This window comes from Oncorhynchus keta, chromosome 37 (assembly GCF_023373465.1).
Source record: "Oncorhynchus keta strain PuntledgeMale-10-30-2019 chromosome 37, Oket_V2, whole genome shotgun sequence".
Taxonomy (NCBI): Eukaryota; Metazoa; Chordata; class Actinopteri; order Salmoniformes; family Salmonidae; genus Oncorhynchus; species Oncorhynchus keta.
The window spans coordinates 10,747,420-10,763,101 of record NC_068457.1 but is presented as its reverse complement, the minus strand read 5'-3'; the positions used below and the strand labels follow the sequence as shown (position 1 = coordinate 10,763,101).

General features: G+C 43.0%; 1 protein-coding gene across 3 annotated transcripts; it reads right to left on the bottom strand.

The window, feature by feature from the left end:
* Window positions 1–2,814: 2,814 nt before the first annotated feature.
* LOC118370175 (NGFI-A-binding protein 1-like) lies at window positions 2,815–13,832 on the bottom strand. 3 transcript variants are annotated; one of them, XM_035755033.2, is made up of 7 exons: window positions 13,507–13,832; window positions 7,944–8,761; window positions 7,592–7,725; window positions 7,128–7,299; window positions 6,507–6,681; window positions 5,625–5,762; window positions 2,815–5,421 (listed from the first exon to the last, which is right to left on the bottom strand). In XM_035755033.2, the coding sequence occupies exons 2-7, from the start codon at window positions 8,757–8,759 to the stop codon at window positions 5,345–5,347; spliced, it is 1,512 nt and encodes a 503-aa protein (XP_035610926.2). In that variant the 5' UTR covers window positions 8,760–8,761; window positions 13,507–13,832; the 3' UTR covers window positions 2,815–5,344. The 3 variants fall into 3 exon arrangements, with proteins under 3 accessions (XP_035610926.2, XP_035610925.2, XP_035610927.2); XM_035755032.2 differs by lacking the exon at window positions 13,507–13,832 and adding an exon at window positions 9,725–10,245; XM_035755034.2 differs by lacking the exon at window positions 13,507–13,832 and adding an exon at window positions 9,725–10,236 and having other exon boundaries at window positions 6,513–6,681.
* Window positions 13,833–15,682: the final 1,850 nt, after the last annotated feature.

Below are 15,682 nucleotides of genomic sequence, written 5' to 3'. Positions count from 1 at the left end.
ATTCATGGATGGGCACAAGGGTTTCTGATCGTGTTGGTGAACGGTAGCTGACGGTGCCAGCTGGAGATGATGTGCAGCAGCTTCCCGCAGGAATTTGTCTTGCTGAGGTCTTCTCTTGCTAATTAGCATTTTGTTTTTTTCACCGCTAAATGTTATCGATATTATGACCCGTCCACTGTGCCAGACGATTTCCTCCTCCACAATAACTGAATTGGTGGAACAGTGCAGAAGAGAAACTCCCCCGAAAGTACTTATTTTTTTTATTTTCGTCAAGATCAGAATGTGGGGGACTTATAAAGTGTCAGGGGTTTATTTTATGCCTGGCTACGTTAGGTTATTTGTAGACAGTTGGCGTCTACACACACCAGCATTTATTGTTACTGAATTGTAGGCTACCGGTAATTACATTTCCCCAAAACCTTTATGATTTTACTGTGATGTTTTATTGACGTGCGCTGTGATGAAAAAAAATTGCCATACACACTCAAATAAATAACACCACTCAAATGGGTAGACCCGTCTAAATAAATACTATTAGCATATTCTTTACAATGAAACAGATTATCTAGATGTCATGCCAAAGAGAGTGATCCACATGCATGATAATAAAAATCACGCATTATTGTTATACAGGTTATACTTAAACTTGTTATACTGTCAACAGTATATGTCTGTCTGACTGCCCATGTGCCATTACACGAGAGTGCCATTACACTAGAGTGCCATTTTGTGGTAACTTGACAGGGTATGTCCACACACGTTTACATGTTAATTGCATTTACTTGCAAACTAGAAAATAAAGGCGCAATAAATAAATAAAGGTACAAACGGTATAATACTGTGAGCGATATAGCCAATTTAACATGAGAAGTGTCCCGTTTTACTGCGCCGACTCTGGGCGATGACATCACAGGAGGGTAAAGGTCACGGGCAATACTAATGTCCATAATAACAACGCTTACATGAATAGTAATAATACTATACTGCAGTCAAGTACAATTCAGTAGGAATTATTTGTATAGTATTCACCATATAACACATTTGTATAATGACCAGAATAAACAACGCAGGCCCAGTTCATTGTTCTGTTTGTTTGTAGAGAAAGTCAAGCTGCTCTTCACTGAAGTTAACTGAATCTTGAGTATAAAATGGGCCAATCTTTCTCAAACCTTTCCCCTCATTGACAGTGCAGACAGCTGTTGGCCTACCACCCCACTGCATTACACCCTCGTATTGCTCAGAGAAGAGAGGAATAATGTACCTTTCTTAAAGTATAAAACCCATCCTTTGAAATTATTTTCTATTAACTGTAATTTTCATCTCGCTCATGAAAGCAATTTTTTATTGTATTCTGACACCTTCTGGCTAACATATATACTGCAGCCAATGAGTGAAATAGCATAAATGCCAACTTCTGCACAGCCTGTACACAAACTCAAACCTTTCGCATAGAAACATAAAAACAAACAAAAATTCACCAAAAACTGTGATGGTGGTGCCGAGTAGGACGAGCACAGATCAGCACTGACAATTGAATACATGCAGAAAATAAAAAATCTATTAGGTCATGGGATAGTTCACCCAAATGACAAAATTACATATTGGTTATCCTTACTCTGTAAGCCAGGGGTTTCCAAAACAAATTGGACCGCGACATGTGAAAAAAAGTGATGTCATCAACAGCCAAGGTTTACTTTTTTAATTTGGGCTATGACAGTCTATTACAAATCAGTCTGACAGTACTTTTGACAGTATTTCCACCTGACAAATCAGTTTGACAGTATTTCAATCTGAAGGAAGTATGGCTTGGGGTGACTGAAATGCATCAGAAAGGTATTGGGAATTTCAGAAGATCATCAGGTCATCAGATCATTTTTCCCCCAGTCAGATTTAGTGCCTGGTCTTGCCAACTCTGTTCTAATGAGCTGCATGGTTTGTGGGCATTGTAGAGGGAAACAGAATTGTATTTTGTAGAGTAAACGGTTCAAAAGATAGAAACACATTTGTTGGAAGAAAACAGAAACCGCTCTGTTTATTACAACCACATCTAGCTAACCACGGTTCTATGAACCAAGCTCAATTTTATTTCAGTTTCTCCCGCGACTGTAATTTTCAAATGAGGTGACCCCACATTGGGCCATGACCCCTAGTTTGGGAAACACAGCTGAAATAAAAACCAAAACATACCTTCTCCATACACTGATTACAGGGTAAGGAAACAAATGTAATTTTGCAATTTGTGTGAACTATCCCTTTAAAAAAAAGCAACCTCCTGGAATTAACACAGATAAAAATTGTTAAAATAAAAAATAAACAAAGAACTAACTAATCACTATTTTATTAGTTGCACTATTGGAGAAGTTGAGGAGATAATTCACTTGATACCCACCTCTGTTCAAGCACTGTTAGTTTCATGCTTTGTTTAAACGGGGGTGATGGCGCATTCACCAGATCACACCCACGCAGTTTAGCAGCCGGGCTGAGCTCCCTCCCACTGCCTGTAGTCCCGCCGCCTACAATCACTATTGCCATGGCAACACATCAGTGACTTGCATTGGCAGGGAGGCCATCACACAGGGCTGAGATTGTGGAGGATGGGAGGGCGCTACACATGTGGGTGTTCAGTGATGAGTTGACCTGATCTCAGGAGAAAATCTGTGTGTGTGTGTGAGAAAGAGATGAGAGGGAGGAGAGAGAGCGAGGGAGTGTGTGTATGTGAGAGAGAGAGAGAGAGAGAGAGAGAGGGCAAAAGAGAGGGAGAGATGTGAAGTATGAAAAGGACCTGCGTCAGAGTGAGCAGAGTGAGTCATCGGGCAGTTTCAGAATGTTTTAATATGACACTGATGCAAATACTTTACCCCAGACAGCGGTTCATCATCCCTTTCTTTTTTAAGAAGAGAAACTGTTGACTGGACCACATTCAGTCTGTCAGCGTTCATTATACCTTATAAATACCAGTATAGGTTCTCTGCCATGGAACAGTTTAGCTGTCTAGCTGTAAAAAAAGAAAAAAAGAAAAGAAAAAGAAGAACTGAAAAAATCTAAATGTTGTTATTTTATCGTAGGACATAATAATAAGATTAATATAAAATATATATCATGAATAAGGAAAGACAACCACCATAAAAAATAAAGTTTAATAATGTTTATGTGCTGTATAACAAATAAAATATATTAGTGTTTAAAAAAAAAACAGGTGCATATCTACTGTGTAGGCAAGCCTGGGCTAACTCGATAACAGTGATAAGAACATGAATCAATGTACTATCAACATCTTGGCTGTCTATCACACTGCTGGACATGCGTTGGTCTGTGAACATTACATGACACTGATTAAACTAAACCAGTACAGGTTTAGGAGGACAGGAGAAGTCACCTAGCACAGAACAGAACAGACAGTGGGCCCAGAAAGTATGTACTTAGTACTTAAACAGTACTTACAAAAGTATTGCATTTGTTGCAGTCTATTTGACCTAGAGAGACTATTACTACAAAACTGTTGTGACTGCGGTGACGCCAAAAAAGACAAACAGACTCTATAGCAAGACAGATTTACACATTTGGAAACACAACATTAAACAACCATCTGAGAGCTAATTCTAACATACAAACATCTTGAATTATACATTGGTGGTCACAGCTGAAACACTGGTAGGATCTAAGACTACGAGGCTGTGTAACATGAACATCTTATGATACCAGACACTTTCACTTGTTTTCTCTAACGACAGTTATTCGGTTTTTGCTCTACACACATAAACACAGTACTGAGATTGACACCAACATTACACTGACAAAACTCTGCTTTTGGGATTAGGCAAATATTCTTGTAATTGTACAGGCCGAATTGGCCCTGTCGGTCCTACAGTGAGATATGTATTAAAACACAACTTTCTGGAGTGCAACAATATAACGGGGAAGAAATCAAGAAGTTACATATCGGGATATTCTTTTTGACAATATATCGCAATATTATTTTGGACAATCTCGCAATGTTATTTTTGTGCTTGTTAGCTGTACATGCGCAAAAACTCCAGTATTTCCCCTTCTATAGCTTGTTATCCATCTTCTTTTAAAATGGTGAGCTAACATCCTTTCGGAACTTTTATTCACATGACTGATCAAAACACATTTTTTCATGGCTTTCGTGGCTCTTTTTTCATGGCTTTCATGGCTCTTTTTTCATGGCTCTGCAGTATCAAATCACAATACATATCGAATTGGCACCTAAGTATCGTGATAATATCGTATCGTGAGGTCCCTGGCAATTCCCAGCCCTAATAACAGACCAGGGGCCCTACTCAATACAATGGGTAACTCAATGTTGTGTTGAGGTTCAAATGTGCATTCTTACAGTACAACATCATGTGTTTGACAGACTTATCAAGGAAACTCGATTTGTCTAGGCCAACCCACGGGCAGCCTGGCCATCTGGCATTTAGGGCAAATGCCAGATGGGCTGGTCATTTTTTTTTGACTAGTGTGCCTGTCTAAACAGTTTTTTTTGTGCACAATTATCATGGGGGAAAAACGGGCTGGTATGGGGGCCTTGAGGAAAGAAATGGGCCGGTGTGGGGGCATCAAAGTTTTTTTTTTTTAAATGATAGGGCTGATTTTTGGTCCCAGTCCATCTCCGGGCCAACCTATCCCATAACACTGATCTGAACTCTAACTGGAGATCTATACACAAAAGATTCTGCAGCCTCAGTTTAATTTACAGTATCACTCATAAATACATACAGTACATACAGTAGGATGATGCAAAACTATAATTTCTCCTCTCCAGATAGCTCTCTTTCCACCTCTGATTAAAACAGAATCCTACTGTATTCTTTACAGTACAATAGTTACCCACCGATCGAACACGACAAGCCAAAAATAGCTTGGGGTATTTTCTTGTTCTTTTTCATATCCTGACCTCTCCGCTCTTGTTTCACTTAATCTTCATTCAAATTCATGTAGCGAAACAGAATGTAAGCTCAGGAGATCAGGATTGTGGTACAAGGCTACTTTCCCGACCCATCATTCTTAAATAATATCATGCACATCAATCAATAAATACATAAAGGCCTATACAGCATGAAAGTTATCCTGTGAAAGGACATCCTCGTTCAGTTTTCCCCGTGACTGAATCTATGCTCTACTCTAGACGCTTTGGCAAAAACCTTAGACAAAATGAAAGAAAATAAATGTTTTTTCTTTTGAGGCAACGTTGGTTTGTTAAGGCTCTACTGTGGCTGTGCTTGCTTTAGTATCCATTAATTTGACTGAGATAGATGCTTAGTGTAAAAAGTGTAAATGACGACTAAAACCGGATGGGGAAACAGACGAAGGATGGGAGGCACTATGTGGAATCCTCTGGTTCTGATTTGATGGTCTTTCTGTCAGTGTGGTTGGCCGCTTGATGCGAGGATCCATTTTCTAAGGTAAAACACAAAGAAAAGATCATCAGAATAAAACATGCCATGTGTTTTCTAACCATATACCTTTTCACTCATAGTGGAGCTTGAATGTAGGCAGGTGTGTGCATGCAACAGACCATTACTAATACTCACTGTTTGTAGTGTGTACGTATACATACGTGACTCAAGAATGAACATACATTTGCCCGAGTGGTGCTGTACCTGTTGCTGGTGCTTTGGCCTCATCTGTGTTATGGTTGTTATGGAATCGTTTGAGCTCATTGGCTAGCTGCTTCCCCAGGGGAAGCTCCCCCTCCGCCACACTCTTACTGGGCACCCGCAAGTTCATTGGTCGCTCGTCTGAAAACATCCATAAACACATAGACAAACATTAGGGTATGCGTAAACCATTGAGATGCACGCTGCCATCTTACACAATCAATTCCAATGGCACTGCTGTTAGAGTACCATTCACCAAGCTGCTTTTGGTGATACAAAAAAAATGACATTTAACATTCTGTCTCTCAAAATCTTGAGAGATCTGATGCGCATTTGCTCTGGGCCCGAGTTTGTACTCCACTCGGTGCCCCCCAAAAAAAGATTTTATACTCTTCTTCTCATTCAACTTGAATAAGGTGCTTTAAATAGCTTATGAAGGAGAGACAGGATGAAAGAGAGAGAGACAGAGAGAGAGAGTGGGAGAGAGGAGAAAGACAAAGAAAGAGAGAGAAAGAGAGCGAGAGCGAGAGAGACGCCCCTGGGCAGCCACATGGCGGAGGAGGTAAACAGGCGTGGGAGAGTTAATGACAGGTGCAGAGAGAGGATAATTATGGGTAACATGAATATAATGAGCTGTCAGGAGTATGGGCCGTGCGAGAGAGAAAAGGACGAGAGAGAAAAGGACGAAGATGGGATGAGTCCCTGAGGGACGGCTACCGGCTTAACACAGTTATGATTCCTCCTCAGATACAAAATGAATCCCTGACTTAAAAAATAAGATTTGAAGGCTGGAAATGGTGACTCACAGAGCTGTGAATTTGGAACATGAGGATAGCACTCATGTACGAGCGCTCTCCAAAGAGAGACGCAGAAGACAGACCGTACCGTTACCTTGGTGCTCTGTGCTTTTGTCTACCGACGTGCCTTTGGTGCCTGGAGCCTCGCTGAGGTACTTCAAAGCCCCTGCAGGTATCCTCCAATCCAGAGCGTGTAACCTCTCCTGTACCGCGGCATCATGGAGGATCTCCATCTGTCTGGCTAACAGACGGTCCAACTGCACCTGTTAAAACAAAATACATTTACAGGGCGTTAACAACTGCTCCTACTCTTGTAAAAAAACATGCCTCCGGAAATGACCGGGTCAACTAAACGTGTCTCCGATAATGTTTACTTTATACAATAAAAATAAATGTAACCCCTTTTTCTCCCCCAATGGAAGCCAGCCGCAGCAATGTATTGGAGGACACACCGTTCACCTGACGACCGCTAGGTCAACCTGCAGGCGCCCGGCCCACCACAAGGAGTCGCTAGAGCGCAATGAGGCAAGTAAAGCGCTCCCCTAACACGGGCGACCCGGACTCCTGATCACAGCCGATTGTGATACAGCCCAGGATCAAACCCGGGTCCGTAATGATGCCTCTAGCACTGCGATGCAGTGCCTTAGACCGCTGCGTCACTCTGGAGGCCCATGTTTACATTTTATAATCCACTTTTCAAGTATGTTACCTGAAGGTTTCTCCCAACTATCTCCTCTCCTTTGGACTTGGCGCAGGCTAGCTGTTCTCTCAGTATGCCCTGTCTCATGTGGATGGCCTGCAGAGCCTCCTGGATGTCAAAGAAGTTCTCCTCTGTCTTGATTCTTTTAGGAGACGGCTCATCTCTGTCGCCGCAGCGAGACCTACAGTGGAGAAGACAATACATTCAGTTTGTATGCAGAGAAACAATTGAAAGATATGGAAAGCATCGTCCGAACATGACATGAATCACACCATAGGATCATTTACATAACTGGAAAACATGTCTCTGTAAAATGTAACACATGACAGTAACGAGTTACATAATAATAACCACCAGAAGAAAATGTACTTAAGCAAGTAAATAAGTCACCCATGCTTCCCAACTTCCCTTAGCATCGCTAACTCTAACAAGCAACGGTTGTGTGCGGTGCAGTGGAGGAGAGTGGCTCTTACTTGCTGGTCCTGTAGGTGTATTTGTAGGTGACCTCTCTGGAGATCTGCCTGGCCAGACCAAACAGCTCGTCTCTACGGGTCAGTAGCACCACGTCTCTCATACACAGCTGGGCTGCTGCTTCGTTCACTGTCAGCTGAAAGGCAGGACACGCGTGATAATAAGTCATGTTGTCAACTATAACTGTAGATACACAACTCTGTCAGTGAGCTCTTCAGTTGTGACTTCTACTACTGCCGACCTACTTTTAGACGGCTGAAGCAAACTTGTGGAACTGAGGTTTGTCACCTGTATTGCACTGGCACTGAGTAGACTAACCTAGGACTGCAAAATTATCCCATCTCTTATCCCTACCTCATGAAGCGTCAGTTGTTTGCCGTCCCTCCTCTTTGAGTCGAAGCGTCCATAGATGGCGCTATACTTCCTGACCTCCTCCGCTCTCCTTGGATCATCATCACTCATATCAAAGATGTGGCTAATCATCTTAGCAAGTTTCTTATTGGTCTTCAGTTGCTCTTTGACCTCTGTGGGGTCGCTCTTGGACAGGGCCGGGGTTATCCGGTCCACACACTCCAGGACAGACTGCAAAGCTGCAGCGTCAAGTGCCTCCAGACCCTCTCGGGGGGACGACGGAGACCCCCGGTCGGACGGAGAGAGGCTCTGTTCGCTGTCGTTGCTGTGACCCGACCAGAAGCGCCCCTCGCTGCCGCTCTGCAGTGGAGACCCCCCTGACACTCTGTCCCTGGCCACTTCCAGCTTTCCTGGATCCAGACATGTCGCAGCTATGATTTTGGGAACCTTGACATGGGTCTCGCCACGGGCGCTGTTGTTACCCCCTCGCTCCGCGCCGCCCGGCGTGGGTGACCCCTCGGGTAACTTATAGACTGGTATACTACACACCGGTACAGATGTCAGGGGCTGATTAAACAACGTTGGATTGGTGACCCAGTCTCGCAGGGATTTCTGGAGCCTCCGGACGTGCAGGGGCTTGCTGGCCATGCCCACCAGAGCCATAATCTCTAGGAATTCCTCCTCCCCGGCCTCACAGAGCTGCTGCACGTCATCTCCTCCCTGCTGGATGAAGGCCTCGTAGTAGTACAGCAGGTTGGCCCTCTGGAGGATTCGGTAGAGCTGCAGCTCCCCCAGAGTTCTGGGCAACGCTGCCGCCATGCCTGGGAGAGAGAACACAAGACGGGATGGGCAAGAGGTTCTGCCTGACCAGAGAGTGTTGGTGTATGTGTGTGTGTGTTTTTGGGAGTGGGGGTGTGTTTTTGGAGTGTGTGTGTGTGTGTGTGTGTGTGTGTGTGTGTGTGTGTGTGTGTGTGTGTGTGTGTGTGTGTGTGTGTGTGTGTGTGTGTGTGTGTGTGTGTGTGTGTGTGTGTGTGTGTGTGTGACTGACTGAGAGAGAAAGAGGCACTCCCTCCACTCCGCCTGAGTTCCCTTTGTAAATTCTGCAGTACTAGGGCTGCAGAAGGAAGAGTGGCGGTTCGCAGTCAGAGCCCTGTTAGTTGCTGATGGGACCACATGCCACAATCCTCCTTTGCAGCATGCGTAGGTGGCCTTTCTCACACACACATGCTCCACTTGCTTTAGCCAAGGGATTGTTAACTACCCATTTCTTGCAAGTTAGAGGACTATGTCACAAATAATTAGATATTGCTGAACGACCCTTAGTTATGTGAATAATATAATTTGATTGTTTATCATCAATGGGAATTCAGAGTGTTTGCAAACAACTGCACAACTACTTCATAACCACATGCTGTCAAAACCTCAGGGCAAAATGCAACGCAGCCTGATTTAAAACCGACATTCCAAAGAACAGAGCAGATCAAGAGGCAAAAATGACCATGGAATATTTGCACAAATCAATCTACCTAAATAGAAAATAAAAGAAATTCGTTTCAAAACACCACAAAGTAAAAATGTAAATGCAAAATGCAGTAATCCAGCACCAGACTAAACGTCACTCAAAACCGGTTTTGCAAGTAAATCCACATCAGGAAGATGAGTAAAAAATACCATTGTCGGCAATAATAGAACAGTGCTGCAACATTGTATCAAGGCTACAACCTGTTACATTATTGTCATAGCCCAATAACTTATTCCAACGATGTATTTTAAGTGTTACATACCTGGAAAACGTTAGTCCCCTTTCGTTTCCTTTATCTAGTTGTTACAGTCTATCAGCTACAGTATAGGCTGAACTGCCATAAACTGTAACTGAATAAACTGTACAATTATCGGTAGATCTATAATTTCCTAATAAACGCCCTCTCTGGCCTAAAAAGTCATCGCGTTCTTTGACAACGTTTGCCTTCCCTCCTTCGCCTCCTTAAATAGAAATGCGATTGTGTTGAACGTCTGTAGACTAGATGAGTGTGAGCTGCCTGCTTGCTACCCTACCTCCTCCTCCCCGGCGATTGAAATTGGGATATTCCGCGGTTGCTACAGTGCTCACTCCCACGCGCCTGCGTGACGCAAATCCTGGCGTGGGCGGACAGGGGCGTGGGAGGCTTCTGCATGGAATACCAAGCACCACATCTCAGCAGTGGCAGAGGCAGGCAGCGCCGGTCAACTGGGACGGTGTGAGGCGAGGGCAGAGTAAACCCTAAAACGCTCTTTTGGCTATATGACTGTATAGAAGTGAAACTGTTGACATTTCAGATAGACTAATAAGGATTGGCTCATGTCATCTATGACGTAATTAGGTTATTTGATCTTTTACTTTATTGATTGAGATGTTTTTTACTCCTTCACTCTTTGGATAAAACACGTTAGTATATGCAAATTATATTTCTATGCAAACATTTATTTTGAGTCTCTTGCCATGACAATTTAGTGTCTTTAGTGTTTTATCCATCACATTACTCTCAGAATTGAGGCAGTAAGTGGGAATATAGGCAGAGAGAGAAGGGGGACTTTGCCCTATGTGTGCATGGGAACCACAAACATTTCTCTAAGGATTTACATACACCCACACAAATCTTCGGCTTGCACCAGCCCCTTTTCCAAATATACTCTCAGACTTGTGCATTGCCCATTTCACTTTGGGCGTGGACCGTCTACAATACTAATCAACTCACGGAATATAATATAATCAACTCACAGAATAAGATGTTCATTCTGTGTCCTTCACTGTCATGTGAATATAAACTCTTCACATTATTATCACAAATTATAGAAAGAAGAAAGGCTTGTTCTCTCTAGAGACACAACATAAAGTGTCCTGCTTACTGTTATGATAACTCAATCTGCTTCTGTATCAATGAGCTATTTCTGGCAAGTAGGCCATGCAGCCACAGCACACAGCACAGCCTTAGGGAGATAATGAGGCTTTGTTTTTATCCTGGAGAATAGATCTAGAATATATCTAGAATCTACACACTGCTACTGAACAAACTCTCAGTGCACATTTCTTGTACTCGTGAGAAAAGAGACTCAGAAGCATGGTACACTTACTAACTTCTGTCTATATTTGCAGAGCTACTTTTTTCAGCTGCACTTTTTTTTTAAAGAAAAATTATAATAATGATTACGTATTTACCGAGCTAGGCTACTACTTTAGCTGCTACGTTTTTTTTTTACCAAGAAGATTAATTATCAGGATAATTGAGTAGAGGAGCATATACTGTATTTCCCATCCTTGAGACCAGAGAACAGAGAAAAGTATTATTTACTATCCTTCCTGTTTGGCCCTGCCCGGGGGTGTCCTCGGATGGGGCCACAGTCTCTCCTGACCCCTCCTGTCTCAGCCTCCAGTATTTATGCTGCAGTAGTTTATGTGTCAGAGGGCTAGGGTCAGTTTGTTATATCTGGAGTACTTCTCCTGTCCTATTTGGTGTCCTGTGTGAATTTAAGTGTGCTCTCTCTAATTCTCTCTTTCTCTCTTTCTTTCTCTCTCTCGGAGGACCTGAGCCCTAGGACCATGACTCAGGACTACCTGACATGATGACTCCTTGCTGTCCCCAGTCCACCTGGCCGTGCTGCTGCTCCAGTTTCAACTGTTCTGCCTTATTATTATTGGACCATGCTGGTCATTTATGAACATTTGAACATCTTGGCCATGTTCTGTTATAATCTCCACCCGGCACAGCCAGAAGAGGACAGGCCACCCCACATAACCTGGTTCCTCTCTCGGTTTCTTCTTAGGTTTTGGCCTTTCTAGGGAGTTTTTCCTAGCTACAGTGCTTCTACACCTGCATTGCTTGCTGTTTGGGGTTTTAGGCTGGGTTTCTGTACAGCACTTTGAGATATCAGCTGATGTACGAAGGGCTATATAAATAAATTTGATTTGATTTTGATTTATTTACAGTAGTTTACAACATTATATTTTATGAAGGAGATTAATGATGAGGATAGGTAATTGAGTCAGAGAATGCGTACCAAATGGGCACCCTATTCCCTATATAGCGCACTACTTTGGACCAGAACCCTATGGGGAACAGGGAATAGGTAGCCATTTGGGACACAGGCAGAGTAGAGGAGCAGCTGTTGTGTGGTTTTAATGATGTGCTTTCCACACAGCCAGACAGGGCCAGGGTAACAGAGAACAGGTACGTTTAGCCCAGATAGTTTCCAGCAGCACACCCACTCCTTTAATCCTGTCTGTGGATGGCCCTGACCTGCCAGAGCGCGCGCACACACACACACACACACACACACACACACACACACACACACACACACACACACACACACACACACACACACACACACACACACACACACACACACACACACACACACACACACCCTCCGAGTACACCCAGGTCGAAATTGTAAATGAGAACTTGTTCTCAACTTGCCTACCTGGTTAAACAAAGGTGAAATAAAATGTAAATAAATAAACACCCTGCACACCCTGTTACATGGCTGCATTAGGCTATATATGTTTTCCATTGAATATGTCCACTTTTAGAGATGAGATAACATATATATTTTCCATTTGCCTCAAATCGTTTCATCGGTACTGTATTTCAGATTTCTAATAGTGCTCTTTTTAAAAGTGTTCTGTACATCTTCACTGTTGTACCAATTACAAACACGTTTCACCGACACCCACGCGCGTGTGCGCTTGTCAGCCCCTCGCCTTACCCTGTGATACCACCCCCACACACACACCAGAGAAAGCTTCCTGGTCTCAAAATGGTTAAGAGGAAGGACATGAATATCACATCAATTAGAATATAATAAATGCAATATTTACAGACATGAGCACTTATGCAGGTGTTATGACACATTATGCATTAAACACTATTAAACTATAAATGTCAATAGTTGACTTTCATAGTTTTGTTAGTAAGTGAAAAATTTACATTTTGTAGGCGAACCCTAAACAGTATGTAACGTATAGCCCATTACTTTGTGTTTTTGTGTCCGATGCCATGAGCATCTTACATCTGAGTGAACATGTGTCTGCGAGCTAAGTGTGTGTGGAAGTGTGTGTGTGGGCGGCAGAGTGTGCTGTGTATGTGGGCGGAAGTGTGTGTGTGTGTGGGTGCGGGTTGAGATAAGTACTATAATCTTAGAACTTATGAGGTATTATTATTACTATAAGCTTGACGCCATTTTTAGATCAATGTCACTATGTTGGTTGTGCATCTATATGTTCATAAATGCAGCAGATGAACATTCAGTGAATCCCCCCCCCAGTAAATAGTGGTCTGTCCATACAAAACAGATACATCGAACTAGTACCTAATGACAAACACAGAGGCGGGCTAGGATGATCGGCCCACAATCAGGGTCCGTAGTGGGCTTCTCAGAGTCATAATGAATGGAGGTTACATTCCTAAACCCCGAGGGGTTTTTACCCATGTGGGTGGGCCTACGATCACGCAGGTTCCAGAGACCCCCTCACCGCCCACCGCCTAGCCCAGCTAATGTGTGTCAAATTATCTTCCAATGTACTCACCCACTCACTCACTTATCCCCATCACGACTGGGCTGGCTCATAGGGCAGCAACAAAGGCTCTCCACTTCTGCCGGTCTTCGGCCATCTTCCCCACTGTGCACCAGCCCTGATGGTGTTGGAGCTCAAACTGCTAACGCAGGGGAAATATCACCTCACACAGATGCCAAGTCTAGACTCGTGCTCTTAAATGACGGTTTAATATGATCATTTATTTCAGAGACGTTGTATTGTATCCTCAGTCTATCAAAGATAACCCGGTTCCCTTTATAAAAAAACGAGTAGAACTGATGAAACAAACTACGCAAACAAGAAAAGGAGTAAAACTTATGTTGGTGTTCTCTTTGAAGCGAAAGCCAGACAATTTTGCATGATTATTGCCGTTAAGTTTTTGATCTCAACCCAACAGGCATGAAAAACAACAGCAGACGCTAGGGATTAGGATCCCCCCCACTCACACGCCCACCCGCAAATCAAGTCCCTGAATCAGTCACAAAACCTCAGCAACATAGTTTGCCTCACATGTACTTTACTTTACAGTACTTATCATATAAACAGACTCATCCAGAAGGATGAGTCTGTTTATCTCCCTCTGCACTTGACAAGAAACTGACATACCAATTATTGAAGTGCGGAAATGTTAAGTCGACTGCTTAGACCTCAGTGAACCACTACTTAGGCCTAAATGGCTGTGGGCTGGGGAGTCGTTCTACTCCTCAACACTGTCCTTGCTCCTTGGATCCTACGGCTTTGCTGCCCAACCGGGTATTGGGGTGGGAGTAACCATGGCTCTGAGCTCCCCTGGTGTGCCTCCTGCAGGCTAAGGCTGGGGCTGGTGTGGGCTGTGGGCTAGAGGCTGGCCCTGTGGGCGTTATGTATGGTTGTATTGATGACGGTAGAGACAAAAGCCTCTCACTGTGTCACACGGGGCACTTTTTCCTCACTCTGCAGGACATCCCAGGTCATGCTTAGTAGGGCACACAGCCACAGCAGCAAAACTGTTTGCAATGGAAAGCGACAATCTGAGCTCTAATTTGACACATACAGGTAGTAGGCCGAGGCTACCACTTTCACTGTTTTAAAAACGTTTTCCACCAACTTAACAATATGACCCTGGTGACTGTATATCCTGGAGTGTTCCTAAAAGATCATGCAGGCCTACACCATATCACACCTATCATTCTAATGATCAGCATGATTATTACCATGTGCAGCTATTTCATCAGTGCAACACTGTCAGTGTACAGTGCAATTCAATAAAAGGATGCTGCTACAGTACTACAACAGTCCCATGATGCCCTGCTGAATATGGCAGCTGTTTGGTCCCATCATGTCCTAGCATGTTGGAGTGTCCACACCGCAGGCATAAATAGGACCAGTTCATGACTCAACACTTTCAGCAAAGCCATACATACGTATGTATGTGTGAGTCCGTGTGGTCAAGAGTAAACAAATATTATACTGGTGTTTGCCTCAATAAGATCGTTGAGGAACATGGGAATGTCATCATTTTTTATTAGACTTTCAAATGAACTGATTCATGGAGTACTTTCAAATGAACTGATTCATGGAGTACTTTCAAATGAACTGATTCATGGAGTACTTTCAAATTAACTGATTCATGAGAGTACTTTCAAATGAACTGATTCATGGAGTACTTTCAAATGAACTGATTCATGAGAGTACTTTCAAATGAACTGATTCATGGAGTACTTTCAAATGAACTGATTCATGAGAGTACTTTCAAATGAACTGATTCATGAGAGTACTTTCAAATGAACTGATTCATGAGAGTACTTTCAAATGAACTAATTCATGGAGTGCAGCTGATGGAGAAACCTTAAGGTCAAATTTAAAAATGATTAATTCCTTAGATGTAGACAACAGGCTTAACAATATTGGATAAGACAGCTGCCACGGTCAGTCTTGTCTCTTGAGACTGTTATAGTAGAATCACTTTATATAGAGTACACCTAATAAGGATAATGAAGGACATTAATTGCTGTGTTCAAAACAAAGACGATTCGGGGGAAACAAGTCCAATAATGAAATCTTTTTTTTTTTTTTTTTTCCATCTTCAACATCAATATTAGCTTATATTTTCTGCCGAGACAAGGGATGTTGCAGATGGCATTGTGGTGTAGTTTCTGAAGAGAACACTATTACTGTCCTCCCACAC

Bases quoted from the DNA above. Each gene is read 5' to 3' on its own strand.
- LOC118370175 (XM_035755033.2), bottom strand. From the start codon at position 8,759: ATGGCGGCAGCGTTGCCCAGAACTCTGGGGGAGCTGCAGCTCTACCGA. The intron at 7,726-7,943 runs GTAGGGATAAGA...CCTGCCTTTCAG, and splicing joins AACAACTGACGCTTCATGAG to CTGACAGTGAACGAAGCAGC. The intron at 5,763-6,506 runs GTACGGTCTGTC...GGATGTTTTCAG, and splicing joins CACAGAGCACCAAGGTAACG to ACGAGCGACCAATGAACTTG.